The 24,547-nt window shown below is 41.8% G+C and overlaps 1 protein-coding gene across 1 annotated transcript in view; it reads left to right on the top strand.

Moving 5' to 3' along the window:
• The window catches only part of COL20A1 (collagen type XX alpha 1 chain), a 173,169-nt gene that overhangs the window by 141,393 nt on the left and 7,229 nt on the right, over nt 1–24,547 (top strand). Inside the window, exons 31-37 of the mRNA XM_087928872.1 lie at nt 1,858–1,911; nt 7,238–7,291; nt 10,257–10,310; nt 11,678–11,749; nt 14,079–14,114; nt 17,436–17,502; nt 23,341–23,532. Coding sequence (XP_087784998.1) covers nt 1,858–1,911; nt 7,238–7,291; nt 10,257–10,310; nt 11,678–11,749; nt 14,079–14,114; nt 17,436–17,502; nt 23,341–23,532 — 529 coding nt within the window. The remainder of the gene's footprint in view (nt 1–1,857; nt 1,912–7,237; nt 7,292–10,256; nt 10,311–11,677; nt 11,750–14,078; nt 14,115–17,435; nt 17,503–23,340; nt 23,533–24,547) is intronic.

Below are 24,547 nucleotides of genomic sequence, written 5' to 3'. Positions count from 1 at the left end.
TTGCTGCAAGACAACTAATTGAAATAATTAAATAGAACTGTTAAATTGTCCCGCAGTGAGTTGTCCCACAGACAGTTGGCTGTGGTGAGTTGTCCTGCGGCTAGGTAACCATGGTGAGTTGGCCATGGCAAATTGGCCATGACAAGTTGGTCATAGTGAGTTGGCTGGAGCAAGTTGGCTGTGGCAGGTTGTCCCATTCTGCATGCAGGAGCCCACATTCTCCAACCAATCAGTTACAACTTTGTGTTCTGGCCAATTATCCCCTTTACTGTTCCAGCTACCATATTCAATTAAATATCTTAACAAGGAAGAATTTAATGAGATTATTCCTTATCCTGGATTCACATTTAGCGGTCCAGCTCTGCATCGGTGACTTATAGTACCTTCATAGTCTCACCCAGCCATTATTGAAGTAATATAAATCCTTTTTGCAATAGTATTATTTTGGCACACAACGGTATTTGGAGAACTCCAAAGATGCTATAAATTTCTAGTGTGGAAATAGATTGGCTTCAGCCAAAGAAAACTGCATTCAGATTTCAAATTTCTGTGGAGTTGCCTTTAGGTCATATTTTCTGCTTCTGTTTCCAAAACACACTTAACTCCGATGGCTGAATTTTCTGGATTTCAGCATATCGAGCAGCAGGCTGTCCAGATTTTGTGGTTTTGTCCTGCACGCTTTATAATGTTATTTTTTAAAAGTTTTAAACTTTTTACTTTTAAATTCATTCTGGTTTGAATGTTCCAGTTATTGATTCTATTGTACAACGCCCAGAGCTCCTCTGTGAGGGAGATGGGTAGTTAAGAAATACGAAATATAAAGAAATAATTAAACCACTGGAAAAATAAACGTGGTTAAAGCTAAACCATGGGATGTTGTGCATGTGCAGTAACTGGCCATTTCCTAACTTGGTTTAAGTATTAGGATGATGATGATGATGTTATCCATTCAGTTGTACCCAACTCTTGGTGATTTTATGGGCCAGGTCTTTCCATTGTCCTATCTTACACTATTTCCTTGAGTTTTTCTATGCTCTGGCTGGTGGCAGGCTTTGATGGTGTCCAGCCATCATGTTCGTTGGCAGTCTAGTTTCCTTTTACAATGAACTCTTCTAAGCATAATTCCTTTCTCCAGTGAATTCCCCCACATGACATGACCCAAATAAGCGAGACACGGTTTCATGATTTTGCCTTCTAGTGACATATCTAATGTTATGAACTCCAGTACAGGTAAATCTTGACTTACAACAGTTCATCTGATGACCCGTTTTATGACAATTTTTTTTTTTGCCATGGTTGCCACAGAAATTCTACTGCAAATTGCTACAGCTTAAGATGTTTATTTTTTAAATTACATTTTATTGATGTATATTCCGTCTTTATTATTTTTACAAATAACACAAGGTAGAGAACATAACCAACAGACTAATCCCTCCTCCTATTTTCCACATAACAACAACCCCCTATCGGGTGAGTTAGATTGAGAGAGAGGAGTTGGCCCAAAGTCACCCAGCCTGCTTTCATGTCTAAGGTGGGACTAGAACTCTTTGCTTTCTGGTGATTGGGTCAAAGTCACCCAGCTGGCTTTCATGCTTAAAGGCAGGACTGGAACTCATGATTTCCAAGTTTCTAGCCACTAGACTAGACCATACTGGCTCTCATTGTCGAACTGATATATCACCCAGCTGATATTGGTGACAGAAACCAGAGGATGATAACTATGTACACTGTCTGATATTGCTGGAGGAAAAAAAGGCAGGAAATTAAATGTGATAATTAAGTGAATGAAAATGTACTGGCTGAGGTATTGCAAGGGGCTATATGTGTCGTAAATTTATTGTTTGATTTTTATTCAAGGGACCGCCGGGTCTTAAGGGCGATAAAGGGGACAGCGGAAGCCCAGGAATACAGGTAATTCTGTCTCACCTGTTCTCCTAGTTAATGTACCTTTCCTAACATGGTGCTCTCCAACCATTTGGACTTGAGCATCCATAACTTGCAGACAGATCCCAAAAATTCCCATTTGATGGTGGTTCAACATATCTAAAAAGCATCAGGTTTGAGAAAAGCTAATCAAATTTTGTCTATTGAGAAAAATGATGGCATGGTTATTAAAAAAAATAATAGATTGTATAGAGATGGACAGGCTAACAATGAAAATAAAAGGCAGAGAAGATTCAATTTACTATAGGGCCTGGGATGCTTGGTATGAGTGGTTTAGAAATAAAAAGAAAATATAGTGGCAATTAGGAAAAGAATGAGGGAATATGTAAATATGTAAATATAACATGGAGAAGACTGAGATGTAAGGATAAAAGGTATTGATTTATAGCAAGAGTAAGATGTAATGGTAAAGGAATAAGTAAATACATATACTGAAAAATGTAAGGAGATACAAAAGATGTCTTGATGTTGATAACTATGTATAAAGTTTTATTTTACGTTTTTTAAAATTTGAAAACTTAATAAAATTTATTATATATAAAAAAAGAGAAAACTGGATCTTCAGTTGCTTTCTAACAGCTCTGAAATGTCTTATTGTCTCTGAAGATTCTCAGTCATTCAGGTCACGGTTGTCCCAAAGCTGCTTTTTCAAAAGGCAACTGGACTTTCTTTGTTTTTCCTTGGAGATGTTTCACTTCTCATTCAAAAAGCTTCTTCAGTTCTGACTGAATGGTGGAGGATGGAAGGATTTATATTCATTGCAGTTATCTGGTCATTAGCACTCTCTCTGAGAGTCATTAAGTTCACATTCTGGACAGAGAGGGCCGCTGGTTTGAAAGAGGGGTCAAAGAAGCCATCTATGTCAAAATTGAACAGCCCTCCCTCCACAGAGAGGGAGGGATACGACACCCGCTAACTCCTGTCTACAACACAGTCCTTTCAGAGTCCCAAGTCCATATCCATTTGCACTATTCAGGTGACCTTGAGGGCACAGATAAACTTCCAAGTGGCCTCAATGACTCTCAGAGAGAGTACTAATGACCAGATGACTGCAAGGAATATAAATCCTTCCATCTTCCACCATTCAGTCAGAACTGAAGAAGCTTCTTGGATGAGAAATGAAACATCTTCAAGGAAAAACAAAGAAAGTCCAGTTGCCTTTTGAAAAAAAGCACCTCTAGGACATCTGAAATGTCTTTTCATCTTATCTGGGAATTTCTTATGGTTGCTTTTCATAAATAATATATATGGAGCCCTTGATATTTTCTGAACTTGCTTTGCTTGCCTGCAGATGTTAATATTGTCCTAGTTGGCTAACAAAATGTCTGCAAGCAAACAACCAAGCTCAGAGAGCACCAAGGTTTCCACAGTTCAACCCTGAGCTACGTATTTTCTCTTCTGTTGAAATCATTTATTCTGTCAACGCCAACAGGACTTGGCAAACATTAATTATTAGAGGTTTCTTTTTCCCCTATTTTTTTTAAAAAAAATTGAATACAACCCCTAATAAAAAAACCAGAGATAGAATAGATATACATACATAAAATAAACTTCACTCAAGTGGAAAGGTTGAAATGAAAATATCATAGTTATAAAAACATTTTTTTTTAAAAAAAAAAAGCAAAACGGACAAATAAAGGCTTTAACAAGCATTCTAGAAAACCCCCTTCCTTTTCTCTGCATCCTTCTTTCCTGCTAATTGCTACTTAAATATGTTCATACATGACATCTGTGACTAAAGATGACTTACGACCACAAGTGAGCCCAAAATTTCAGCTGCTAAGCAAGACGGTTGTTAGGCACCATTTTACAGTTTTTCTTGCAACAATTGTCAAAAGAATTACTGCAGCTACTCAGTTAGTAACACAGTTGTTAAGTGAATCTGACTTCTCCATCAACTTTGCTTGCCAAAAAGTTTGCAAAAGGTGATCACATAACCCCAGGACACTGCAATGGTCATAAATACGAGTCAATTGCCAAGAGTCTGAATTTTGATCCCATGACCACATGGATGCTGCAATGGTCCTGAGTGTGAAAAACGGTCACAAGTCACTTTTTTCAATGCCGTTGTAACTTCAAATGCTCACTAAATGAACTGTTGTAAGTCAAGAACTACCTGCGTTGCATATTTCTATTTGGATCATTTTTGATGATTTATTTGTTTTTAAACGGGTTTTTTTTTTTTTTGTCAAAACCATAGTCTATGCATCTTAGTGTCAGGATTCCGGCAGTTACTCCAATTAAAACATGAGCCTCGAGCCACACTCCCAAAACTAAAGAGGATTTATTTGAAGTTAACATTCTACGTCCTTCACTAACCTGGGCGTAGCCAACTCTGAGATACGTAATTCACTGTCACCCTTGATCCTGCTTCCTCCCGCCCATCCCTCTGGGTGTATCATCCAACAAAAAACGTCCATTGTCAAGAATCATCAATCATGCTCTCCAATTAGATTTTTTCGTGGCAGAAGCTTCAACCATCTAATCAGTGCTTGAAGAAAATATGAATGAAATGTACTTTCAATTCCACACTGTTGCCTGCTCTTTGAAACTCCGCCCCCGCTTCTTTCTGTTGTTAACTATAAAACGTGTATACAAAATGTTTTATGAGTTGATGCTTAGCTTGTTTTGCTGTGTAATATATAACCGGACATTTCTTTGGAAGTCTAGTCACAGCAATAGGATTATGGAGATTTTTTTGCAGATGGATGAAGCTTTAAAAGGAAGCTGGCATGATGTCGTCCCAAGGGAAGTGAATTCGACAACTCTATTTTCCTTGTTCCCACTTCTGAGATGTTCTCCTGAATTTTTTTTTTTAAAAAAGATTAAACGTATATTATAGTGCCTTTATTTGGAGAAAGGGGAAAACAAGCAAACAACGTTGGGTTGTTTTTAGAAGAGATGGCAGTTCTTAAAATTAAACTGCATCAGTTCTGTTTCTAGGAGAAACAGAGGGGTTTTTTTTTATTTTGCATTGGAGCGTTGAATTTTTCTGTTTCACATTTCTAAAATTTACGTATCTATATGAACCTATATGTTGATACAGGTAGTCCTTGACTCCCAATGTTTTGTTTAGTGCCTGCTCGAAATTACAAAACAAAAAAAAATCCCTTGAAAAAAATCTGATTTATGACCATTTTTCACACTTACGACTTTGCAGCTTCCCCAGGTCATGTGATCAAAATCAGACACTTGGCAACTGACTTGTCAGAGTATATTCATGAACTGGAATAGAGCTTGGTAACAAGGTCAGCCAATGAATAGGCATAGCAACTAAGTCAGCCAAAGAGGACAGTTTGGAAACTGAAACTAGATATAGCCTAGGCTGGAAACTGAAACTAGAAGTAGCCCAGGAGTGGTTCTATATTAAGTTCTGCAGTTCTGAAGCTATCTTAAGCTCTGAGTATGTCTATTGAAATGAAAGTGCTTCCCTCCTCTGCTTGCTTGCTGAACTAAAGTGAAACTGATGTCTGCTTCTGAGCTACTGAAATACTGCTTCTGTTTGAGTTTGCTCCATGTTGGAGAAATCTACAACTGGTTTGTAAAATTTACCTATTATGTTTACAAAGGCGTTAAATGAAGCATCAGCGATCTGTGTTTGCTTTTCTGGCACCGAATTAACGCCTGCAAAACTCTGGACATGACTCATATTTATGATGGTTACAATCAGGGGTTGGATTCCACCAGTATAACAACCGGTTCAGTGATCGCGTCCATCCTTTAAAACAATTAAAACAAAACAATGAGAGAGTTTGCATTCTTTGGTTGTCCCTTGATCTGGGAGGCAAATTCTGAGCTACTTCCCAACAAAACAATTTGACGGTGGAACCAATGACTCAGAGAGGAGATAAGCTGTCCTTCACTGGATGCTTTAGAGTAGACGCTAATAGTGAAGCCATCAGCCATCTGCCTGTGATGTTTTAATTAAGACATCTATCCAGAATAGGTGCCCAAGTGTCCCTTCCAGCATTTAATTTGGTCATTCTATCTCATAGCCACCCACAGATTCAAGGAGACTTGGCTGCAGGCTAAAAAAAAACATTCTTATTCAATCTGACATTTTTAAGAAGGCTCTCTTCTAGTTTAGTTTAGTATGCTTTACTTTATTGTCATTGCACATTGTACAACGAAATTAAATACCATCTTCAGTGTACTATACAGTAGAATTCAACAGAGCTACTGCCCTGGGATAGAAGCTGTTTTTTCAGCCTATTTGTCCTTGTTTTTATTATTCTGTACCGTCTGCCAGATGGTAATAGTTCAAAAAAAAAAAAAAAAGGGTGCCCAGGATGAGATAGATCTTTAAGAATGTTTTGAACTTTCTTAAGGCAGTGGGAGCTATAAAGCTCTTCCAAAGAGGGGAGAGGGCAACCAATGATCCTTTGGGCAATGACGTTCACCCTCTGGAGCGCTGTCCTATCTGCCCCCGTGCAATTGACAAACCATACAGAGGTACAGTAAGTTAAGAAACTCTGTATGGTGCAGCGGTAGAAGATCAACAGCAGTTTTTCATTCAGTTGTTGGCTCCTGAGAAGTCTCGGGTAGTATAATCTCTGTTGGGCCCTTTTGACCAGGGCTGCAATGTGAGCACCCCAGGTCACCCCAGGTTCTATTCTGCAACCAAACTTGTTTAGATGCATAGATGGGTATGAGTTAGAAGAATCTCTAAAATATATCATATGTCTTTGTGTCTGTTTGTGTCTCTGTTGGGTGTGTATGTGTGTGTGTGGTGTGGTACATTGGATTTATTCCTTTTGAATTAAGGAAAACAAAATATTTTATTTATTAAAGCAAATATCAGTTATTTGCTTTGATAAATAAAAGCATAAGATGTGGGTCCAAAAACAGATAGTCCTTGACTTATAGCCATTTTTTTTAGTGACTAATGTTACAACAGCACTGAAAAAAGTGACTTTTGACCAGTTTTCATGCTTATGACCATTGTGGCATCCCCATAATCACATTGTCAAGATTTGGATCCTTGGCAACTGACTCGTATTTATGACGGTTGCATTGCCTGTCCTGTGATCACCTTCTGACAAGCAAAGTCAATGGGGAAGCCAGATTCACTTAACAACCGTGTGACTAACTTAACAACTGCATTGTGATTCACTTAACGGGGGCAAGAAAGTATATACAGTGGGGGCAAATCTCACTTAACAATTGCCTTTGCTTAGCAATAGAAATTTTAGACTCAAGTTTGGTCATAAGTCAAAGACAACCTGTAGCCAAGAATTCATCATTGCTTTGGCATGGAATGTACCTTCTAAATCAGACCTCTGCTTGTCTACAGGGTGTGATGGGTCTCCAGGGAGCAGCAGGTAAAGATGGCCCTCAAGGATCAAAGGTAAAACTTATTTCCTTAAGTTTGCTCAACCTCCAGACCTTCACAGTTATGTCCATGTAGTTTTGGTGATATCTGTTGTGGTCTGCTGGTGGCCTGCAGAGCTGGAAACAGAGTCGGACAGTGGGGAGGAACATGGTCCAGTCCTGAAGTCTGGGGAGGGCTCGGACGAGGGATCTGCGTCCGACACAGAAATGGGGCCAGGGCCATCTGAGAGTTATGTGCTGACTCTGGAGCCTCCAGAATCTGCTATCAGCAAGGCAGAGGAACAGAGGGAGCCTATTCCCAGTCCGCGCTTGCGCAGAGCTGCCAGAAGACAAAAACAGTTAAGACAAAAGGGGTGACTCGGGAGTAAGGCTTGGAGATGATTGGCCCGTCCCATAAGAGATAAAGGAAGAGCAAAGGGACATGAGCCTTTGCAGGTAGCAACTTTGCTTGTTTTGATTGGTTTAACTTTAAACTCTGAAGCTTTGTTTGACCTTGTATAGTTAATTGGCAATTTAGTCGTTGGCAGCATTTCAAGGGAGGTAAAGGTGGGTGCTTATTAGCCTTATCCTGAAAAGACTGTAGCAGACTGTAGCAGACTGTTGGACTATTCACAAATTGTTTGGGACTCATTATGGCCTGTGAATGAATATAATTCACAGCCGTTGAAATAAAAAGAACGTTTTGGGGACTAAGCGTGTGATTGTTACTGTCTCAGGAAGCCTTGGTCAGAACAATATCATTCTAAACATGGTTTGTTGATGTCTTTTGCTGGGATAGTTTTTCAGTTCCTTTGTCTACAGCAGGACTGTCAAACTCCCGGCCCGTGGTCCAGATGCATCACGGCCACACCCAGTTTAGCAAAGGGGGAAAAAGTCCCGTGATGATGCGAGTTTGACACCCTTGGTCAACAGTCTGGTGATCCCCCACCCATGTCAACAGAATAGCAGAATAACAGAGTTGGAAAGTCCTTGAAGGTCTTCTAGTCCACCCTCCTACTCAAGGAGGCCCCTATACCATTTCAGACAAATGATTGTCCAATATCTTCTTAAAAACTTCAAATGTTGGAGCATTCACAACTTCTGGAGGCCAACCATTCCATTGATTAATTGTTCTAACTGTCCAGAATTTTTTCTTTAGTCCTAGGTTGCTTCTCTCCTTTATTATTTTTCATCCATTGCTCCTTATCCTGCCTCCAGGTGCTTTGGAGAATAAGTTGACTCCCCCTTTTTTTGGCAGCCCCTTAGATATTGGAACTCTGTTATCATGACACCCCGAGTCCTTCTTTCCATTACACAGATTCTTTAGCCCTAATTCTACCACATGTGTATGGTCAACCACGTTATATTACCTGCTGAGATTAGCTAGATTAAAGTCCCTCTAGTCATGCAATCTCATGACTCAATCTCATGGGGTGAGGCAGGAGAAAAAACCACTTTGAACCTGCAAACCTTTCTGTCATATCCAGAAAGCATCTAATATTAAATTAGCTCTTCCTGTTAATTCAAGCTGCCACAAACTGATACCCTGCTTGTGATGCTACAATGGAACTACAGCTCCCAGAATTCCCTGCCACCTGTAAAGCCATGTGGGAAAGATCTTGGGAGACAGGGTAGGACAGGGGTCTTTAAACTTGACAGCTTTAAGACTTGGGGATTTCCAACTCCCAGAATTCTTCCTCCAGTCATGTTAGCTCAGGAATTCTGGGAGTTGAAGTCCACAAGTCTTAAACTTGCCAAGTTTGAAGACCCTTGGGCTAAGGGATACTGCCTATGGTTAAATAAGAGAGGGCATAGCCCTCCGTTGTATAATGGGAGGAGAAAGAATTTCAGTAGGTACCTTCCCTAGTTTTTCAGGCTGTAAGTCAGACAGCAAGAGATCTGTATTTTCAGACTTACAAGATTCTAGTAATGTAGCTTTACAATAAAATAAAATTATTCTTATATGGTTATGTTTCCTGTCTGGTCTACCTGATAAATCTTGTTGATGAGGTTATCCACTCAGTCACGTCCAACTTTTGGCGATTCTATGGGTCAGGTAGTCTCTCCACATCTTCTGATCTTGAATTACTTCTCTGAGTTGTTATACGCTCTGGCTGGTGTCAGCTTTGATGGTGTCCAGCCATGGTGTCCTTTGATGTCCTGGTTTCCCTTTCCCGCTAATTCTTCCAAACAAAATTGCTTTCTCCAGTGAATTCCCCCTCATACCATGGCCAAAGTACGTGAGAAGCAGTTTCATGATTTTGCCTTCTTGTGATACGTCTGGAGCTTTGAGCTCCAGTACTTGCTTGTTTAATACTAGCCCAACAATCAATCAGTAAACAATACTCCAGTCAAGGAAGTTGTCAGGATTCCAGCAATCACTCTTAATTAAACCATGATTCTTGAGCCAAACATAAAAAAAAACTTCAAAGGATTCATTAGAGGCAATATACTGGCACTGCCCTGTATCAAGCCAACTTTGACATACATCATTTACAGTCACCTGTGACCCTGTTTCCCCCCACCCCCTGGGTGTCTCATAAACCAGATTCTTCAATTGAGCACGTTCACAGGCTGGGTGTCACACTATTCATGTTCTCCAATTAAATATATTCCAGGCAAAATCTCTGGTATTTTAGTTACAATCTTTTAAAGATAAGAGTTGGAATGTGCTTTCGCTTCCAAACTGCTGCACTACTCTTCCAGGTTTCCTTCCTGCCCGGCCCCCCTTTTTATGGCAACTACTAAAACAAGCATAGAAATATTTTATGAGTTGACAGAAGTATCAACTCAGACAAACAATCAAACAATAAACAATACCCTAATCAAGTAGCCATCAAGAACACTCCCACCAACAGTGACAGAGAGCAAACCCTTTTAGCGCTGATCATGATACCTAATTTGCTAATGAAATGTCTGCAAAGAAACAACTAAACTTAGAGAGCCCAAAGAAGCTCCCCTGGGCTACAAATACTCTCTTCTATTAATAAATATGCTTCCAGGGTGTTCGAGGACTTGAAGGAGCAGCTGGACCACCAGGGCCTCCAGGACCACGGGTGAGCAATTTCAGTCAAGTGGAAATTAATGTCCATTCCAGAAATGAACAACCCCATTCCAAAAAGCTGCTACCAGCAGAGTTCCCTTGGGCTAGGAAGAATGGGAAAGCAAGCTTCACATTCTATATGCTTTCATTGCTATTCAGCAACTGGGTTATTCGCTTTTGGTAGCTGCTTGGCAAAGGAGGAGGGGGATAACCAGCTGGTGGTCAATTTTGAGAACATTCAAAAACCTGGGTTGGTATCTAAAAGTTTCTGGATTATTGAGGCATTTTCTGCTTCCTTACATCAGCAAAGTAGGCAATTGGATATCTTCTTATTTTGCTCTTCAGACAGAGGGAAAGAAATGTAAAAAAAAATAAATAGATGAGAAGTAGAAGAGAAAACCAAGGAGAAAAAGGAAAAGGAATCACTAGTATGATAGGCTATCATGCACAAGAGCCATTTTGATGTAGCAGTGAAGGCATCAGGCTAGAAAGTAGGAGACTGAGTTCTAGTCCCATGTTAGGCATGAAAGCTGGCTGGATGATCTTGGGCCAATCACCAGGAGATTGTACAGTGGTACCTCGGTACTCATTTTTATCTGGTTCCGGGAGGTACAATGAGTAGTAAAAATGCTGAGTACCAAACCAATTTTTCCCATAAGGAATAATGTAGTGAGTCACAAGGTAGCTAACAGCTCCGTGTTCTAGCTTGTGCATCGAGTACTAAACAAACAATGAGTACTGGGACAAACGTTTTGCATCAAAATGCACTGAGTTTTCAATGAGTTTTAAAGCAGTGGAATACTAATGTCCCATGGTAAGTTCTAGTCCGGCCTTAGGCATGAAAGCTGGCTGGGTGACTTTGGGCCAATCACTAAGAGATGCTGTGTTCTAGTCCTGCCTTAGACAGGAAGCAGCTGGGTGATCTTGGGCCAGTCATTCTATTAGCTCTACGAAGAAGCCACTTTCAAAAAACTTTGCTATGAAAATGGCAGGAAATTTCCAGGCAGCCAGTAGGAGTCAAAAGTGACACTAAGGCACCAATTTTCTAAAAATAAAAAAGTAAACAGCACCCCTACACAATGAAGCTATTAGAAAGGGAATATGGAAGATTTCCCAAAGCATCATTAGAAGAAACACTGTTACAGTCTACTGTTCTATCCCCTAAATTATGATATTAATGGGAAATGAGGGAAACATAACTCATGTACAATGTACTCTTTTAATATTCTTTCCCAGCTAGGAAATAAATCTGAGTCTGTAATTTCCCCTCCTTCTGCTTTTGGCAAGCTAATTTTGCTAGATTCCCTTGAACCTCAAGGAGCTGATTACTTCCATCCAGTTACATTTCTAGCCATTTATGTCTCTTCTTTCTGCCCTCAGGGATTCCAAGGCTTAGCAGGGGCCCGGGGTAACCCTGGAGACAAAGGCCCCCCAGGAGAAGTCGGACCCACGGTAAGGCTCCACCCCCCCCCCCTCACTGTTACTCATTGCAATTAAAAATACTCAAGACCTGTTCATTTGATTTCACGGTCACAGATAGCCATAGGTAAAGGTTCCTCTCACACACACATGCTAGTCATTTCCAGCTCTAGGGGGCAGTGCTCATCTCCGTTACAAAGCTGAAGAGCCACCACTGTCCAAAGACGTCTCCGTGGTAACTATCCGAAGACGTCTCCATGGCTGGCATGACTAAACGCTGAAGGTGCATGGAACGCTGTTACCTTCTCACCAAAGTGGTCCCTATTTTTCTGCTTGCATTTTTTACATGCATTCGAACTGCTAAGTTGGCAGAAGCTGGGACAAGGAATGGGAGCTCACTCCATTATGTGGTGCTAGGGATTTGAACCGCCTAACTGCCGACTTTCTGATCGACAAGCTCAGCATCTTAGCCACTGAGCCACTGTGTCCCTACAGATAGACATAACAGAATACCATAATAGAATAACAGAATAACAAAGTTGGAAGAGACCTTTGAGGTCTTCTAGTCCAACCCCCTATCAAGCAGGAGACTTATATACATTCCAGACAAGTCCTTGTCCAAACCCTTCTTAAAAACCTCCAATGTTGGAGCGTTCACAACTTCTGGAGGCAACCTGTTCCACTGATTAATTGTTCTTAACTGTCAGGAAATTTCTCCTTATTACTAGGTTGGATTTATCCTTGATTAGTTTCCATCCATCGTTTCTTGCCCTGCCTTCAGGTACTTTGAAGAATAGGTTGACTCCCTCTTTTCTGTAACAGCCTCTCAAATATTGTAACATTGCTATCATGTTACCCCAGTCCTTCTTTTCATTAAGTTCCTGCAAGCGTTCTTCATATGTTTTAGCCGCCAGTCCCATAATCATGTTTATTGTTCTTCTCTGCACTCTTTCTAGAGCCACAACGTTTCTTTTTATATTGTGATGACCAAAACTTCTTGCAGTATTCCAAGTGCAGTCTTACCACACTTCCAAGTACCACTATCTCTTCCAAGACTCTAGAAACAGGTGCATTGTAAGTCCAAGTCACCCAATAAGTGGAAATAGCTCATTTAACTCAAATAAATCAATATTTGAAGTGATAAATTTCCGTTATCAAGATTCCAGCGATTGCCCTAATTAAATCATGAGCCTCGAGCCAAGCTTCAAAAAACTTCAAAGGATGTATTAGAAGCAACATACTGGCATGACCTCTATGAAGCCGACTCTGAGATATGTAATTTATAATCTATAATCCTGTTTCCCCCCCACCTACCCCTCTGGGTGTATCATAATTCAGATTTTCCAACGGAACACATTCATGGCTGGGTGTCATCAATCATATTCTCCAATAGAAGATTTTCGCGCCCACCGGTTGCCTCAGTTACAATCTTTGTGAGATAAGCTTGGAATTTGCTTCTGAGTTCATTTGCCGTATGCTCCTTCAGGGTTCTCCCCACCCCTCTTTCTTATGGCAACTTGGAAACCAGCATGGGCATGTTTTACAAGTTCACATCCATCATTGTTATTTCACATCTTTATTACTCTGGCTAATGATAGTCCTTGACTTACGACCACAACTGAGGCCAAAATTCTCCACCTCTCCACAAACACTCCTTCCTTCTACCACCGATAATATTATCTAGTTTGGTGAATGAAACATCTGCAAGAAAACAACCAGGCTTGGAGAACACTAAGGACTCCACAGTCTCCTCCTCCTCCTCCTCCTCGTCCTCTGCACAACAGCCACTTCCTTCTAACATTGATGGTGTTAGCTAGCTGGGTAATGAAACGTCTGCAAGAAAGCAACCAAGCTCAGAGAGGACCCCCTAATTTCAACCCTGAGCTAGAAATATTGGTATCGTAATGTTTTGTTTGGACTCAGTGTCGCTTGCAGATTGTATGCACCAATGCAGAACTGCAGAGGGATTTCCCAAAAGAAGTGGATTGGCAGAGGAGGGGCGAGAGCCAGCTATTGATACCTTGATTGATACCTTTACTCCCATACAGAATTCAATGTGGCATTCCCAGTGGGGTCACCTGGAAGACGCCCTTAGCAATTCATGTTTTTTTTTTCTTTTTCTTTTTCCTCTGCAAAGCAGCTATCCGGGTGCATAATACTATATAATGAAATAAATTATATTTTTGACCCAGCATTTTTATGCCTGGGGATGTTCCTGTTATCTATAAGAAAACATTTTTCCTCCAGAGAAGGAGCAAACCTTGAAAGCTACAGGAGATCTTTTATCAAGGTGCAGATACATATCATAATTATTTTTTTTATTTATAGTTTGAAGATAATAATGTTTTTGTGTTTCCTCCAGGGGCTGCCTGGTCCAAAAGGAGAAAGGGGGGAGAAAGTAAGTCTCATTTCCTTCTTTGATGTTTTTTGATAACCGTTTAAGGACTATAGTATTTTTAATTAAATTTTAAGTGAGAGCCTCTGCAATTGATTTCTGTCCACCTTTTAAACACAAGAGTAGTGGAGTGAAGGTATATAATTATATACGCTTTTTTTTTTCATTTGGTATAGTGGTTTAGGAGCTGGCCTAGAAAGAGATGGTGAGTTCTAGTTCTACCTTAGATATGAAAGTCGACTAGGTGACTTTGGGCCAATCATCAGAGTTCTGAGTTCTACTTCTGCCTTAGGAATGAAAGTTGGCTGCATGACTTTGGACCAATCGTTAGAAGAATCTGAGCTCTACTCCCGTCTTAGTCATGAAAGCCAGCTAGGTGTCTTTGGGCCAATCACCAGGAGATTCTGAATTCTAGTCCCGCTTTAGGATGAAAGCCAATTGAGTGACTTTGGGCCAGTAACTTTCCCTCGGTCCAACTGCCTTGCAGGGGTGTTGAGGGGAAAATGGGAGTAGGAAGGAGTATTAAGTATGTTTGCTGCCTTGAGTTACTTTCAAAATAATAAAAGTGGAATAAAAATTTAAAAAATCCAGGAGAAGATAGTAAATTTTATCAAAATAATACTCTGGAAAAGATCAAAAATATCAATTAGCAGTGATGTCCATATGAGTTGTGAAAAAGGGAAAATCTTTGATCACATAATTGGGCCCGTTACTTTGACTTCCAAATACCATCCCTGCAGATATCCTGTTAATTTATTGGACATTCTGTCATGGTCTGTACAACCAAAGATGTTGTTACCAAGGTATGATACCTGAAAAAAAAAAAGTTGAGATAGTTCTCAATAGTCCTCCCAAAACAATTCCCATTGTTAAAATATTTGGAGGAAGGTGTGCCATTATTAATTTACTAGATTTCAGCATATAGCCGTATCTACAGCAATTCTTGGCAATTCACAACACTTATAAAACCCCAATAAACCATCCACAGTAGCCCCATGGTAGCATCTATAAGGGAGGGGTCAAAACAGAGAAGATGATGAGCTTGGCATTGTCATGCAAGCCCCACCTATTTTTCTATTTGCATAAACAAAAGGGGTGGGGCTTTGATCCCACTGGCACACCCTTCACCTTGTAGACATCCCGATAGTGAACAACAAAAATGGACCAAACACAGGTAGTTCTCGACTTAACGACTACAATTGAGCTCCAATTTTTTTTGGTTTTAAATCAAGGCAGTTGTTAAGTGATTTTTGCCCCAACTCATGACATGTTTTTTGGCCACAATTGTTAAGCAAATCACTGCAGTTGTTAAGTAAACCATGCAGTCATTAAACGAATCTAAGCCAGTTGAGAAGGTTACAAATGGTGATCACAGGACCCCTGGTAAATACCTGCCAGATGCTAAGTACCCAAACGTTGACTGTGTTACCATGGGAATGCTACAACGGTCGTAAGTTTGAAGAGCGGTCATAAGTCACTTTTTTCAGTATTGTTGCAACTTCGAACAGCCTCTAACTTTCCTCTTTCTTTGTCTTTTTGACTTTTTTGCAAACCCGGATATTAATTTTAAACCTCATCTTTTCCTTCTCTTGATTGTTCCCCAAATTGCTCTGAAAATGTTGCATTTGTCATTTGTTTCCCAGAATTAAAGGCAATCTAAATGCAATTGCTGCCACATGATCCTGAAGAGACATTTAATCAAAGAGGGCTGATGCCTAAAATGACTAGAGAAGAATCTTGCCATCAGATAGGGATTAATTCTTGAATGTTTCGTGAAGTCATCTTCCTGCAGTCGTTCTTTGGGGGCTGAACAAATAGACTGTCCTTGAAAATGCCTCTGTTAATGTACTACAACACTTCCTTTTCTCTGTTTGCATTCTCAGGATAATCAAGCTGCTGAAAAATCATCAAAATTGCTATAATCCATAAAAACCCGTAATGGCATGAAAATGGATAATCATAATATTTTATGGCGAGTTTTTATGGCTTATAGACCAGCTTCTTTTCAAATTGTTTTCAGTGATTTGATTATTCTCTTATCTGCCGTAAGGAACACACATAACCAAACTGGTGTATGCAATAAAATAAGAGACTCGGCTTCAAGATGAGCTTTTATCTAAACATCTAATTTTGGATGATTCCTCTTGGATTGATAGGTGGTTTTTACACAAAATTAAACACCACCTGGGCAAGAAAATGAAATATAACGGTAGAGAGATAGATGGATAGATGGATGGATAGATAGATAGATAGATAGATAGATAGATAGATAGATAGATAGATAGATAGATAGATAGATATAGATAGATAGATAGATAGATATAGATATATCACAAATGTATTAACATCAGTGTAGTGGTTAAGATGCTGGCTTAGAAGCCAGAAGACTGTGAGTTCTAGTCCCACCTTAGGCATGAAAACCAGTTGGGTGACTTTGGCCCAATCACCAGGAGGTGGTGAGTTCTGGTCCTGCCTTAGGCATGAAAGTGGCTCGGTGACTTTGGGCCAATCATCAAGAGACTGTGAGTTCTAGCCCTCCCTTAGGCATGGAAGTTGCTGGGTGGCTTTGGGCCAATAACCAGGAATTTATGAGTTCTAGTCCCGCCTTAGTCACGAAAGCCATCTGGGTGAACTGGACCAATCACCAGGAGACAATACATTTTAGTTCCGCCATAGGCATGAAAGCTGACTAGGTGACCTAATCACTAGGACATGGGTCAGCAACCCGCAGCTCTGGAGCCACATGTGGCTCTTTCATCCCTTTGCTCCCTGTTGCCAGTCAATTGATAGGGCTTTCAGTTAGGACAGGGAGAGGAAAAAGGGTGCCACGTTAGGAGGAGACTCTATGGTAGGGGAACTGGATTTCCAGTCAACAGAGGAAAAAGGATGCCGCGCTAGGATGAGACTCTATGGCAGGTGAACCAGACTTCTGTTTGTCTCCAGAATTAAATGGGGGGTTTCGGGTTAGGACCGTTGCAGTTCTTTGAGTATTTTAGGTTGCCAACCCCTGTACTAGGAGATTGTGAGTTCCAGTCCCAAATTAGCCTACCAACTGGTGGTGTTTGGCCAAAGTCGTCCAATTGACTTTCATCCCTAAGGCAGGGCTAGAACTCCCAGTCTCCAGGTGATTGATCCAATTGACACTCGCACCTAGGGCAGGACAAGAACTCATCATCTGGTGATTGGGCCAAAGTCACCCAGCTGGCTTTAATGCCTACTGCAGGACTAGAATTCACAGACTTGTGGCGATTCTCCCAGTCTCCCATTTTCTAGCCTGGTACCTCATCAACTAGACCAAACTGGCTTTCTCCTCTTCCTTCCTAGGGTGAAGCACAGTCCCTGTCTACCATCTACCATCTAGTAAACCAAGCTTGTGAGCGTCTGATCCAGTGTAAGTACATCACAGCATAAAATCTTCCCTGTAATTTTCACCTCTGCAGCCACCGGGGCTGCAGGGTCTTGCTGTAAGTGAGATGTGAGATGGCAAACAAGATGTGTGTACTGTAGCTCAGCCGGATAATGTGTTCAGAAGCCTCACAGGGCTTTTGTTCAAAGCCAGCTGAACAGGTTACACACCAGCCTATTATTGCCCCATCTCTAGATCAGTTAATTTCATTTGCCTTCCAGTAGGGCTTCTTCTTCTGTCTCTCCCAAGAAATAGGAGGCAAGATTCAGACTTCTGATCAGAAATGTAAATTAAATGAAGGAGACTTTAAGCCAGATTGGTACAGGGTGAAGACGAGAATTTGGGAGGCTCAGGTTCTAGTCTTCCTCAATCGTGGAAGTTCCCTGAGAAATCTTGGATCAATTCCCTTCCTTTAGCCTAACCTATCTCAAGGGTGGCTGCTGTAAGGGGGAAAAAAGTGGAGCAATTGATAGATGAATCTATGCAACTATAGATCTGTATACCCAATAAAGCTAATTACCTTTGAATGTTGGTGTGATGAAGCAGGTAAGGTCTTTAACTACAGCTGGGGAGAGCCAAATTCTAGCCTGCCTTCAACCACTGAAGCACCCTAAGTTTCTTTGCAGCGGCCAACCTGTCTTTATGGGGAGAAATAAGAAGATGAAATGCTAAGTATTGTATACCATCTTGAGCAATTGGAGGAAAATTGATATTTTAAATTGTACATCATCAATTACTGTCAGTTCTTAGTGATCCCATAATAGATTTTCTCTATCTGTCCCTAACCTGGTTTTTGAGGTTTTCCAATGCGGCACCATCACTGCTGGAACTGAATCTATACATCTTGCTTTGATCTCCTTCTCCTCCTCCTCCTTTCCTTCCCTCCTTCCTTCCTTTTTCCTTCCCTCCTTCCTTTCCTTCTTTCTTTCCTTCCTTCCCTCCCTCCTCCCTTCCTTTCCTTCCCTCCTTCCTTCCTTTCCTTCTTTCTTTCCTTCCTTCCCTCCCTCCTTCCTTCCTCCTTCCTTTTTCCTTCCCTCCTTCCTTCCTTTCCTTCTTTCTTTCCTTCCTTCCTTCCCTCCCTCCCTCCTTCCCTCCCTCCCTCCCTCCCTCCCTCCCTTCCTTCCTTCCTTCCTTCCAGAGCACATCAACTCCCAGAATTTCCCAGCCAGCCTGGAGCTGATCTCCCCATATCTTAAGGCTGCTAAGTGAGAAACATTGGTCTACAGACATCTCATTTTTACAAGAACCTCTTTAGGATTTTATTATCTGAGATCTAAATTTTGGAAAGGATGGTTTCACAACATACAGGAGTTAGATGATTGGCAGGAAATTAGTTGAATGTCAAACAAATCCTGATCTGTTTGAGAGAAAAACTAACTTGGCGTTCATGGGCTGTATCAATTAGTTGTGGTATATAGCATATGCATGATCAGTTGAGCATGTCAAGAGAACACTGTCTGAAAATAATCAGCTCTGGCTATCTATGGCACTGATGCCTAATTTGCTTCAGGATTTCCCCTGCTTATTTTATTGCTGAGAAAAAGGGAAAGAATTAACTACAGGCTGCAGAAAACATTATTCCGGTCCAACCTACCAAGAAGAGAATTGCATGCGATCAAAGGAAGTCTCTCTTTTGTCTTTCTCTGTGGTCAATTGAGGTTCAGAATGTTGCTTACTTGCTGCTACCTGGTTCTGAATGCAAATGTGCCTGGCTGATGATCCCTCAAGAACACAATTGCTTTTGTTCTGTGCCATCAGGTTGGCGCTGATGCTTAGCAACCGTATAAATAGTCCTTCTCCAGGGTGAACTATGCCCACTCTGGTCTTCCAGTGGCATACCCATCACTGCTGCTAATTGAAAAAAAAAAAAACCCCACACACAGTGAAAACTGGATGTCATTCTACGAACCAGTTGAGATTGCACAGCACTGCTGTCCATTAAAAAGAACTTAGCTTGGAAATAGATTCGGACTCAAAGTTCCCCACAGAGAACTTGTGGCTCAGTTAAGGAAGAGTTGTTGATGGCAACAGGAGAAAAATACCCCTGCCAAGTGTCAGCTTTGGAAGCCATATTGAGACCAGATGCTGCCACACTGCCACATTTTGAGCCTGAGAAAGTGGGAGGGGGGAATTTCTTGGAGTGTATGTAGTTAAACATAATAGCATTTTTTTTCTAATTCAAGGTCATGTCATTTTGCGCATAAGTGAGGGGAAGTTCTCAAGTTGGGTCGGATGGTAAATGGGGCATGTGATGTGGTGATGGCTGCAGGAGATGGATTTGTAGTTTTTACTTAACAGATAACAGTTAATCAGAGTTGGAAGGGACCTTATAGGTCATCTAGTCCAACCCACCACCCAAGCGGGAGACCCTACACCATTTCTGACAAATGGCAGTCCAATCTCTTCTTGAAGGTCTCAAGTGGTGAAGCTCCCACCACTTCCCAGGGCAACTTCTGTTCCATGGGTTGATTGGTCTCACTGTCAGAAAGTTTGTCCTTATTTCCAGGTTAAATCTCTCCTTGTTCATTATTCACTACTTATTATATATTATTCACTACTTATTGCAAGGAAGCCTGGAACTTTCAGGTTCGGGATTCCTCAGTTGTGCCAGTTTACTATCCAAAATAATATAACTGTTGAGAAGACGCCTGTCTCAGAGTTATTTGTTGGAGTGGAGGTTTTCTGGAACACTGACACCAAGTTTTGAAACAATAGGCGCTAGCTGTGCGAGCGAGGGGGCCGAGCTGTGTAGTCTGTTGCAATAAAATAAATAAAGGTGATCCTTGACTTCTGACCACAGTTGAGGCCAAAATGTCTGTTCCTCTGCGAGACAGTTGATAAGTGAGTTTTGTCCCATTTTATGACCTTTCCGGCCACCGTTGTTAAGGGAATCGCTGCAGTTGTTAAGTTGGTAGCTCAGTTGTTAAGTGAGTCTGGCTTCCTCCATTGGCTTTGGTTGTGAGAAGGTCGCAAAAGGGGGTCATATGACTCTGGGACACTGTAATTGTCACAAATATGAGCCAGCTGCCCGGCTTCTGAATTTTTATCATGTGACCATAGGGGATGTTGCAATGGTCTTCAGTGTGAAAAATGGTCATAAGCCACTTTTTTTTTCAGTGTGTTTGTAACCCTTTGAAGGATCACTGAACAAAATGTTGTAAGTCAGGGACTACCTGTACTGATTCTGGTGACACCTTCAAGACCAACCAACTTGGGATGTTTGGAAACTTTATGTTTATGCTGAGAAGGAACGGAAATTGATTATGCTTTCCCAGATAACCCTCAGATGGAAATTGCTGTGTTTCCCCAAGAACTGAATTATATGATAGACCTCCACCGCCCACCCCTCCCCATATAATGACTGAATGAGTTTTATCCCCTCCTTCAATGGAAAATCCTTATGTAACTATATATATAGTTTCAATGTCTGTTAATAGATTGAAAACCTAAAACAATACAAGTATGTTTTCAGATATTGTGAGCTTCTATGCAGAAGGAAGGAAGGGGGGAGGGAAGGAGGGAGGGAGAGAGAGAGATTTTTATGAGAGAAGGAGGAAAAAAGGAGGGAGGAAGGAAGGAAGATTTTTATGAGAGAAGGAAGGAGGGAAGAAGGAAGGAAGGCAGGCAGGCAGGCAGGAAGGTTTTTATGAGGATGGGAGGAAGGAAAGAAGGAGGGAAGGTTTATATGAGGGAGGGAGGAAAGAAGGAAGGAAGGTTTTATGAGGGTAGGAAGAAAGGCAGGCAGGCGGAGAGGCAGGAAGGAAGGAAGATAAATTTTTTTTAGGAAGGGAGAGGAGAGAGGGAGGGAGGGAGGAAGGTCTACCCATTGATGTCAATTTGACAAATCAATTTAGGATTAGAGGTGATCTTCAAAGGCAGCCCCATGTAGAGCAAATCGCAGCAGAGCAACCAAGAAGTCACATGGCCAATTGCTTCTTTCTATATTCTTTCTGCTCTGTCCGTGCCCTCAGCTTGATTTCATATAGTCAAATGTTGGAATTACCCATTAAAAATGATTCACTCATCATAGACGATCCTTGTTCCTTCCAGATTTTTAGATTGTGTAGAACTGCCAGGTGTGCAATAGGCAGACAGCCTTCTATTTAATTGGTTCTTTTTTAAAATAAAAGATGCTCCTTACTTTTTCCTTTCTGGCAGCTTCTTATATCGCCATTCCACCCCAACTAATGCACCTTCTTTCGATTTAGAATCAATTACCCTAGTTCTGACTGCAGAGAGTCCTCAACTTACAGCTGCAATTGAGCCCAAAATTTCCTTTGCTAAGCAAGATCATTGTAAAGTGAGCTTTGCCTCATTTTACATCCTTTCTTGCCACAAATTGTTAAGTGAATCATTGCAGTTGTTAAATCGCTAATAGGGTTGTTAAGTGAATCCGGCTTCCCCAGTGACATTGCTTGTCAGAAGGTCATAAGAGGGGATCACTGCAACCATCATAAATATGGGCCAGTTGACAAGCATCTGAATTTTGATCCCAAGACCACATGGATGCCGCAATGGTCGTAAGTGTGAAATACGGTCACAATTCACTTTTTTCAGTGGTGTTATAACTTCAAATCCAGTGGTGGAGTCACATTTTTTTACAACTGGTTCTGTGGGTGTGGCTTGGTGGGTGTAGCAGGGGAAGGTTACTGCAAAAATCCCCATTCCATCCCTACCCCACTAACCTGCTTTCCAGCTCCGTTCTCCTGTGACGACCCAGGGTGAGATACAAAATAAACACAGTCACGAAAACAGATGAAGCCCCTTTTATTCCTTCACTTTGTTTCAAAGCTCCAAATATCCTTGACTGGAGACAAAAAAACTCCCCCACAAAGCAGTTACGAAAAGGAGAAAATGCCATTTAAACTAAAAATGCCTATAAATTATAAGAGTAAAAACAACACAAGCCACACTGTACCAATTAAGGGAACCAAGCAAGATCAGGGCTTGAAGACATCCACAGATATCAGAACACACACTGGGAAGGACGCCAAACTCAGAGAAGAACAGACTAGAGATATTTCCATGCTTTGTTTCCAGCACTGGCCCATACGCATGTCCGTCCTTTCAACCAGTTCTCACAGCTGCAGCCCATGAAGAGGATCAAGGCACTTTCCTCCCCCATAGACCACGCCATTCACGTCTCTCCCTTATCTTCCCTGCGTGCCCTAGGATGGAGACGGGATGGGCCTGGGTCTTCCTCTAACTGCCCAGCCCTTCCCCAGCCTCCTCCACAACCTCTGGAGCCACACTTCCACTCCCTGTCGCCTGTTTCTCCTCTCCCTCAGAGTCAGTCTCCAACAGGGGCATGACATCCCCTGTGCAGGGCAACCAAAGAAGACCCAGCCGATCAGCTGGGACTCAATGGGAGGCCGAGAATAGAGGGGGGGCGGGCCCAGTCAGAGGCGGTATTTGCCAGTTCTCTGAACTACTCAAAATTTCCGTTCTATCCAGAACTGATCAGAACCAGCTGAACACCACCTCTGTTCAAATGGTCACTAAACAAATGATTGTAAGTCAATGACTACCTGTCTTCAAGGATCTTTTACGAATACGAAGGAAGGGTTGTAAAACGGGGTAAGTCTCACTTAGCAACTGTCTCACTTGGCAACAGAAATGCTGGGCTCAATTGTAAGCGGAGCACTAGCTGATATTGACAAGAATGACGCTCAGTTTGTTTGCGTAGATCTGGGAGCGGGGAAGCCTATTGTTCATGTTTTTAAAAAGATTTTGCGAAAGGACCCCAGCAAATGCAGGAAGCAGAACAGTTTGGGTGGGGAGGCAAGGAAGAAAATCTCACCACTTTCCATGCTTCTCCTTCAGCTCATGTGTTAAAGTTCGACACTTTCGTTCACGAGCAATCGCGGAAACCTGTCCCCATCCGGGAGGAGGAGGAACCGAAGGCTGGAGAGCCTGGTCCAATGGGTCAGATTGGTTTCCCTGGAATTAAAGGTGAAAGAGGAGAAATTGGGATGCCTGGACTTCCAGGAAGAAACGGATACCCGGGAGAAAGAGGTAAAACCACAAAATTGCTGCAGTGGGGGAAATTAGGAGGAGGAAGGATTCAACAGAACAGAACAGATAGGACCTTGGAGGTCTTCAAGTCTGACCCCCTGCTCAAGCAGGAGATCTTATATCATTTCAGACAAATGGTTGTCCAATCTCTTCTTTAAAACTTCCAGTGTTGGAGCATTCACAACTTCTGGAGGCAAGTTGTTCCGCTGATTAATTGTTCTCACTGTCAGGAAATTCCTCCTTAGTTCCAGGTTGCTTCTCTCCTTGATGAGTTTCCATCCGTTGCTTCTTGTCCTGCCTTCAGGTGCTTTGGAGAATAGCTTGACTCCATCTTCTCTGTGGAAGCCCCTGAGATATTAGAAGACTGCTATCATGTCACCCCTAGTCCTTCTTTTCATCAAACTTTAATGGTAGATGGAGTGTCGCACTGTAAGCTCCACCCTTTTTGTGCATGCATCCCACAGAGCAGCAGTGGGATCCCACCTGTTCCGCTACCAGTTTGGTGATTGCACGCACACGCACCTAACAAGCATGCACAGCTTTCCACACACCAGCTGAGACCTGCAGCGCCAATCAGCTGAGGGGAGAAAGAAGAGAAGAGCGCAGGGGCGGATGGGAGGGCCAATCCTGCGCTTTTCTCTTATTTCTCCTCTCAGCCAATCAGCTTTTTTCTCCTCCTCTCAGCTGATCGTCAGGGGCTTTTTTTACTACCAGTTCAGCTGAACCGGGCTGAACCGGTAGTATACCACCACTGCTGCAGAGGTATGAAAGAGACAGCCTTTGCATGGTGATTTTCCATCTATCACCTTGGTTCCTGTCTGTTGGGAGCAGGCAAATGCATACCAGTTGGTTTTATTTTCAAATTAGATCATTCCTATATCTTCAGAAGAGTGGGGGGGATAAGTAGCAACACCTATTTGGGTGGTCTCTCCCCCATCTTCTTATTGTTGTTCAGACACTAACTAAATCATGTCCAATTTTTCATGACCCCATGGACCACAGATGCCAGCCCCCC

Source organism: Pseudonaja textilis, chromosome 3 (assembly GCF_049901715.1).
Source record: "Pseudonaja textilis isolate UNSWEBS1 chromosome 3, rPseTex1.2, whole genome shotgun sequence".
Lineage (NCBI taxonomy): Eukaryota > Metazoa > Chordata > Lepidosauria > Squamata > Elapidae > Pseudonaja > Pseudonaja textilis.
Note: the sequence above shows the minus strand (reverse complement) of the source record. Positions and strands in the feature narration are given on the sequence as shown.